The 7,500-nt window shown below is 49.2% G+C and overlaps 1 protein-coding gene across 3 annotated transcripts in view; it reads left to right on the top strand.

The window, feature by feature from the left end:
- Window positions 1-505: 505 nt before the first annotated feature.
- Window positions 506-7,500, top strand: part of LOC311314468 (uncharacterized protein) — a 50,267-nt gene continuing 43,272 nt past the window's right edge. Inside the window, exons 1-4 of one of the 3 annotated variants that reach the window (XR_014630637.1) lie at window positions 506-749; window positions 939-1,090; window positions 2,716-2,789; window positions 3,877-3,908. Coding sequence is in view for 1 of the 3 variants with exons in the window: in XM_084444835.1 (XP_084300961.1) it covers window positions 640-749; window positions 939-1,090; window positions 3,877-3,908 (294 nt within the window). In the remaining 2 variants the exon portion in view is untranslated. The remainder of the gene's footprint in view (window positions 750-938; window positions 1,091-2,715; window positions 2,790-3,876; window positions 3,909-7,500) is intronic. The other 2 variants (XM_084444835.1, XR_014630636.1) reach the window with 2 other exon arrangements.

The following is a 7,500-nucleotide window of genomic DNA, read 5'->3' as shown; positions in this document are numbered from 1 at the left end:
GGACACAGAGGCTGAGGAGGTTTTTTTCCCATCCAACTCTACAGACCAGACATTGTTGCTTCTCAGTCGCATCCCCCCCTCCAGACCTAACATAATTTGTCAAAGTCTTGAAGGATCAAGATGTTTTCGCTAACACTAGCCCCATATCTCTAAAGTCACGCCCCCCAAAAATTGGATCAAGGAGGCATTCTGTGACTCCGCCCCTGCGTTCACACCTGTTTACCTTCTGACTCTGACCTACCAGGTCACTTTAATCTGAACAACATGTCCTTGGAATGGTATTTTGCAAAAGACAGTCGCATTCCATCTGCTGGTGCGCCCCGAGTCTGATTCCACCAATGAGCCAGCTGCGCTCCTGCTGACGGCACCGGAGGAGCAGATGGACGCGGGGTTAGTGTGGTTCATAGCGCTCTTACACAATCCAGCCTAGTTGGAGTTCATTAACCTCCACTCCTACGTTATACAAAAACATACTGTTCACCAGGAAGACGATGACACTCAAAACCCAAATTGTTTACAACCTGAGGACTGGATGGAGTTTCTGTTGCATCACAGAGATCTGGCTTTGAGGGACAGCATGTCACAGCGATCTGGCTTTGAGGGACAGCGTGTCACAGAGATCTGGCTTTGAGGGACAGCATGTCACAGCGATCTGTCTTCGAGGGACAGCACGTCAGGACACACGGCGGACTGAAGCCGGGCTGCTTGTCAACTCCGAAAGCCTTTTTAACAGGCCTCTACTTCTGGAGGTATGCTAGGACGTGTGTGTTTACTTTGCACTGTAACAATGGAGTGTGAGACTTGGACTGGGACACATGGTAAACTGCTCCTCTCCCATAGTGTAGGCCTACTGACTGAACCCTCACGGCAAACCTGAAACAAATACAGTTGAAACTTGAACTTGAACTTGTTTGCGTGTGTTTGTTTGTGTACATGAGGTATGGCACGTGTGCCAGTGTGTGTTGGGCACTCGCATCACCATCATCGGTTCTAGTGGGTTCCACCGAAGCCGGGTCGAGCCTGAAGAGCAGACGTGGAACCGGAGGAGCTGGAGATCCGGATGGAGAGAGAACCCTCTGTTTGTTCTCAGGTACGTGTCGCAGACGTAACAGCAGTATTTGATTCTGGACTCTAAGTCCTCTGCTTGTTTTGTCTCTGTTATGTGAACACACACACGCACACACACACACAAGGTCGCGAAACACGTACACACTCTCTTGGGCAATCCACCCGGTATGTTTTCCTCCCACGCTACGGTGTCCAGATTCCTCGGCCTTTACAGTAAGGGATGTTATGATGTTGTGATGTTATGACACACTGGGTCATGGGGTAAGCGGGGGAGGAAGGAGGTGGGGAGTGGGGGGGGGGGGGGGGATTCAATGATCATTAACCCAACAGGCTTTGCATCATGAGCCACTGCAAAGGTGGCCTACCCCCCCCTCTCACTCTGAGGGCGTGTCCTACACCAGCTCCTCCCTCAGCCAGCATGAGGCGGTACAGTGACCTGTGATAAACCCCCCCGTGTGCTTATGGCCTGACTTCCGCCTGTTTATCTCCCATGTTCTGAATGTTTATTCTGGAACTCCAACTTTCTAGTGTTGACCTTGGCGTTCCCAGCATATGACTGTTTGTGATTGTATCCGCTCAGCAGGTGGTAAACCCACGCACGCAGACGCACGCACGCACACACACACACACACACACACACAAAGGTATATTAAACACACAGAAACACACATACACACACACACACAACACAACACACAAAGGTATATTAAACACACAGAAACACACGTACACACACACAACACAACACACAAAGGTATATTATACACACAGAAACACACATACACACACACACACACACACAAAGGTATATTAAACACACAGAAACACACATACACACACACACACACACACACAACACAACACACAAAGGTATATTAAACACACAGAAACACACGTACACACACACAACACAACACACAAAGGTATATTAAACACACAGAAAAACACACACACACACACCTACTGTATTTACACCCAAGATAAAGTGCATGGACATGATTAGGGCATTATCTGTGTGTGCGTGCGTGCGTGTGCGTGTGCATGTGTGTGTGTGTGTGTGTGTGTGTGTGTGTGTGTGTGTGTGTGTGTGTAATCCTGCTCAGTAGGATTGTTTATTACAGTATTTTACTCTTTGAAAAACAAGAGCCTTTGATGCTGTCAGGTCAGGTGATGTTATGGTCTTATCACCATGACAACCATCTCCCATATCACATTTGTGCATCCTCATATAACACCCTACCCCACCCCCGCCCCCCGCTCTCTCACTCACCCACAGGCACGCACGCACACACACACACACACACACACACACACACACACACACACACAAAACTAACAGTAATTCAACCCCCATCTAAGAGTTTCAAAATATTATTGTCCCATATTCACGACCAGTATTTATATTTCAAAGTTCACACACTGATGCATAGACATGCACACACACACACGCGCGAGCGCACACACACACAAAAACAAACATTCAGAATCTCTGATGAATGTTTGGAAATAGCCTCTTCCTGTGACAGGACTTGAAACATCCCCTCAGCTCTCCGCTCACACACAAACACACACAAACACACACAAACACACACAATAAGACCCCCGTTTGTTTTGTTCTCGCTCCCTCTCTCTATTCTTGTGGGCCAGGATCTGCTGGCCGGGGGAGAGGGGGGGGGGAGCGGAACCCAGCAGAGCACGCCAGGCCAGCCTCTAACCCCCCTGTAAGTGTCACCAGGCCAGCCTCTAACCCCCTGTCAGTGTCACCAGGCCAGCCTCTAACCCCCCTGTCAGTGTCACCAGGCCAGCCTCTAACCCCCCTGTCAGTGTCACCAGGCCAGCCTCTAACCCCCCTGTCAGTGTCACCAGGCCAGCCTCTAACCCCCCTGTCAATGTCACCAGGCCAGCCTCTAACCCACTGACAGTGTCACCAGGCCAGCCTCTAACCTCCCTGTCAGTGTCACCAGGCCAGCCTCTAACCTCCCTGTCAATGTCACCAGGCCAGCCTCTAACCCCCTGTCAATGTCACCAGGCCAGCCTCTAACCTCCCTGTCAATGTCACCAGGCCAGCCTCTAACCCCCCTGTCAGTGTCACCAGGCCAGCCTCTAACCCCCCTGTCACTGTCACCAGGCCAGCCTCTAAAACCCTGTCAGTGTCACCAGGCCAGCCTCTAACCCCCTGTCACTGTCACCAGGCCAGCCTCTAACCCCCCTGTCACTGTCACCAGGCCAGCCTCTAACCCCCCTGTCAGTGTCACCAGGCCAGCCTCTAACCCCCCTGTCACTGTCACCAGGCCAGCCTCTAACCCCCCTGTCAGTGTCACCAGGTCAACCTCTAACCCCCCTGTCACTGTCACCAGGCCAGCCTCTAACCCCCCTGTCAGTGTCACCAGGCCAGCCTCTAACCCCCCTGTCACTGTCACCAGGCCAGCCTCTAACCCCCTGTCACTGTCACCAGGCCAGCCTCTAACCCCCCTGTCACTGTCACCAGGCCAGCCTCTAACCCCCTGTCAGTGTCACCAGGCCAGCCTCTAACCCTCCTGTCACTGTCACCAGGCCAGCCTCTAACCCTCCTGTCACTGTCACCAGGCCAGCCTCTAACCCCCATGTCACTGTCACCAGGCCAGCCTCTAACCCCCATGTCACTGTCACCAGGCCAGCCTCTAACCCCCTGTCACTGTCACCAGGCCAGCCTCTAACCCCCCTGTCAGTGTCACCAGGTCAACCTCTAACCCCCTGTCAGTGGCACGTTAGTTACTCTCTCATAGTGCCATTTGTTTCACTAACTGTCACTAACCTCTTGGTCCGCAGGGCCAGTGACCCCTGGGCAGAACCAAACACAGGTACAGTAGGTGGATCAATGTTTACACAGGTCCAGAAATTGTTTCCCATTTGCAATAGAGGTGAAATAGGTCCAGTGTGTTCCAGTCATGTAGCCCTGGGACTGATGTATGTCACAAGTGTCACCGTGTCGCTCGTCAATATCGCTTCCGCCCTCACTTGCCCATGCTGGGTTCAATCTGGGGTCTCTCTGACTTCACCAGCTCTCATAAATACTTAATGCCACTGAAATGCTAGTGATTTGATGGCGCGGGTGGGTGGTATTAATACTGAGGAGCAAGTTCAACCAATTCAACTCAGTTACTTTCAACTGTCTAATCTCACTCCACACACCACTGCCTAGTTTGGTTTAGCATCATAAGCCCTTTATAAGGTTATTTAGGATCATATATATCAACAAAATGGATCTCTATGGGCTCCATGGATCTCTATGGGCATATAGAATATCCTTCGAAAAACATAATCAAGACAGGAAACTCACCGTGTTCACCGCATAAGACAAGTGAGCAACAGAAAACTACAAACTATCCAAAACATTTCAGAACTAGGTTTCCAGTTTCCGCCTGCAGCTGAATCTAAACATCTCTGGATTTGGTGTCTATACAAGTCATTGGATTTAATAAAATGATCAATACAACCCAATAAGTAGCATACTTTGCTATGTGTTTTTTTTTACATGCCAGAACATCAATGGACCCCAGACTACTTGAGTACGTGAGTTTCCTGTCTTTGAAAATCAGAGTTTCTGGTGTTTTTTGGAGGATATTAATTATGCCCATAGAGATCCATTGTGTACTTAGCAGTGACATGAGGAATGAACACTAATATCTAGAGTTTGTCAAAATGTTGATATGGACCATTGTACAGTATATGATCGTAAATAACCTTTTAGCAGGGCTTATAATACTAAATACCAAAATAGTCCTTTTACCAAGCTTGTAATGCTAAATACCAAAATAGTCCTTTAACCAATTCAATTAGGTTACATACACAATAACATCATCCACCCTGAAACTAGAGAGCCCCCTGATGACGTCATCGCCCCTCGTGCTGCTGCTTTTCCTCCACCGGCCTGTTTACTGGAACCAGGGTTACATAACTTCATGACGCTTCATTTGGTGACCTCACCACAGTCAATAGGCAATAACCGACCAACTTTGATAGCACAGGAAAACAAGTACAGTATGCACACGTAGACTAGCACAGTAACAGCAAACACACAGGAAGTACCATAAATGGTCAAGGAGAAACAAGTCCCTGTGTTTATGACTGTATATTGTTCATATCATAGTGGTGGAAACACTCAGTATAAAATACTTCCAGAAGAAAATGCACATTCACAAAAAAGAAAAAATCTTGATCAATACATTTCAACAAAAGAACAAATATCAAATATTTCAGGGTAATCTTCTGTCTGTAAAAGACTGAGGTCTTTCTATAATATACTGTACAGTGATACCTACATGTAACATTTCAGACCTGTGTCATATACTGTATGAAAATATTGAATTCACAGGAAATATATAATATAGAACCCCTCTTCTCAGCTGGTGACTGTTAAAAGCAAGGGTATATACATCTGCACTCTTATCTCTTAGAAATGGAAAACATGGAGATGTGACTTAAGAATAAACAATATGATACAGTATGCAGGATCACCTTGAGAGTTATGTCGATAAGGTTATGGTTTTCCAAAAATCGAATGACTTTCCAACATCAGAGTTACAAAAGTGACAGGTTAAACTGTAAAAATACAGGCATTTAACAAGGAAATAAAAGTCAGCTGAACCTGCAGTCACAGAAACGTCTGTGCTGTAAACAGATCGCCGCCGACTGATATGTTTGTGAAAATAGGTTGGCACATTTAAAAACCAGCCACTTGTTGTCTGGACTACTGGAGAGTAGACTCCCCCCGTCACGTCTTCCTGCTGTCCTGAAATGCCCTCGTGTCCTGTCCTGTCACCACAGCGCTCATATAGAGAACGCACGCCAACACGCACCTTCACGTAAAACAACGCGGCTGTCCCTTGCCGTATGCATGCTGGCCAGAGCAGACGTCATGTGCTCGCTGTTGGGCCCAGGCTAACGGCCCTTACACTCATGCATGTGTGTGTGTGTGTGTTTGCGTGTGTGTGTGTGGGTGGGAGGGAGTTATGAGTGAAAAAACTGCTCTCCCTATCCACAGCCGTTGAATGAATCTAAAAATCGTACACCAAAGAACGTGATCTTTCTAGAAAATATCTCTTACACAACAAGCAGGCCAAAAACGGCAGGTTTTACGATGCCATGAACCACACTGAAAAAACAGCACAAAATTAAACACCTTAGTATGAACATGCTTCAGTTGCACAGGAAACACAGGCCTGTGTTAGTGGCTATAGGCATGCTGTCACGGCACCAGGCGGGTCAGCCCACTTCTGCATGCGGGGGGGGGTGGTCCAGCTGAAGGATCAAGCTGCATTATTGCTACACTTTGACTGGGATCAAGGAAGAACCTGGAAGTCAAGCATGGTTCAGAGACAGGCAGTGGGCGGGACTCTGATGTGGCGGTGGCGTCATGCGTGTCACCAGAGCGGGTGGGCCGAGGCCGCCACGTCCAGCGGGATCATCCGTTTGAGTAAGAAGAGAAGGAACGCGTCCTGCTACAGGCATAGTGTGGTTTCACCAGACCGTACGCGGACAAGGCAACACCCTGTGAGGGAGGGCGGAGTTACAAGTACATACTTGGCTGAATCAAATCAAGACAGGTAGGCATACAGTAAAACAAAGCAGAGGACGTAAAGAAGCAAAATATATCTGTTATTTCCGTGACAAATCAGCCCCAAAAGAAGAAAACCTACAGAAGTGAAAACGAGAGGTATTAAAACACGGTAGGAAACTCAGTCTGGCAACAATACTGATTTGGTCGTCCAAAGGGGAGATGGGTTCTGGTGAAGAGATTCTACCAGAGACCGTCCGGTGCTACACTGTCATTTGTGCTTGGTAAAGGACTTGGTCTTGGTTTTATCAGTCATGGTGGTTGGTTGAAGTTGTGTGTTTGGGGGTAGGGGTGTGTTTGGGGGGTAGTTGTGTGTTTGGGGGGTAGTTGTGTGTTTGGGGGGTAGGGGTGTGTTTGGGGGGTAGGGGTGTGTTTGGGGGGTAGGGGTGTGTGGGGGTTAGGGGTGTGTTTGGGGGTAGGGGTGTGTTGGGGGGTAGGGGTGTGTTTGGGGGTAGGGGTGTGTTTGGGGGGTAGGGGTGTGTTTGGGGGTAGGGGTGTGTTTGGGGGTAGGGGTGTGTTTGGGGGTAGGGGTGTGTTTGGGGGGTAGGGGTGTGTTTGGGGGGTAGGGGTGTGTTTGGGGGTAGGGGTGTGTTTGGGGGTAGGGGTGTGTTTGGGGGGTAGGGGTGTGTTTGGGGGGTAGGGGTGTGTGGGGGTTAGGGGTGTGTTTGGGGGTAGGGGTGTGTTTGGGGGTAGGGGTGTGTTTGGGGGGTAGGGGTGTGTTTGGGGGTAGGGGTGTGTTTGGGGGGTAGGGGTGTGTGGGGGGTAGGGGTGTGTTTGGGGGTAGGGGTGTGTGTGGGGGGTAGGGGTGTGTTTGGGGGTTAGGGGTGTGTTTGGGG

The sequence above is a fragment of the Borostomias antarcticus genome (assembly GCF_949987555.1).
Source record: "Borostomias antarcticus genome assembly, chromosome: 10".
In the NCBI taxonomy this organism is placed as follows: domain Eukaryota; kingdom Metazoa; phylum Chordata; class Actinopteri; order Stomiiformes; family Stomiidae; genus Borostomias; species Borostomias antarcticus.
Note: the sequence above shows the minus strand (reverse complement) of the source record. Positions and strands in the feature narration are given on the sequence as shown.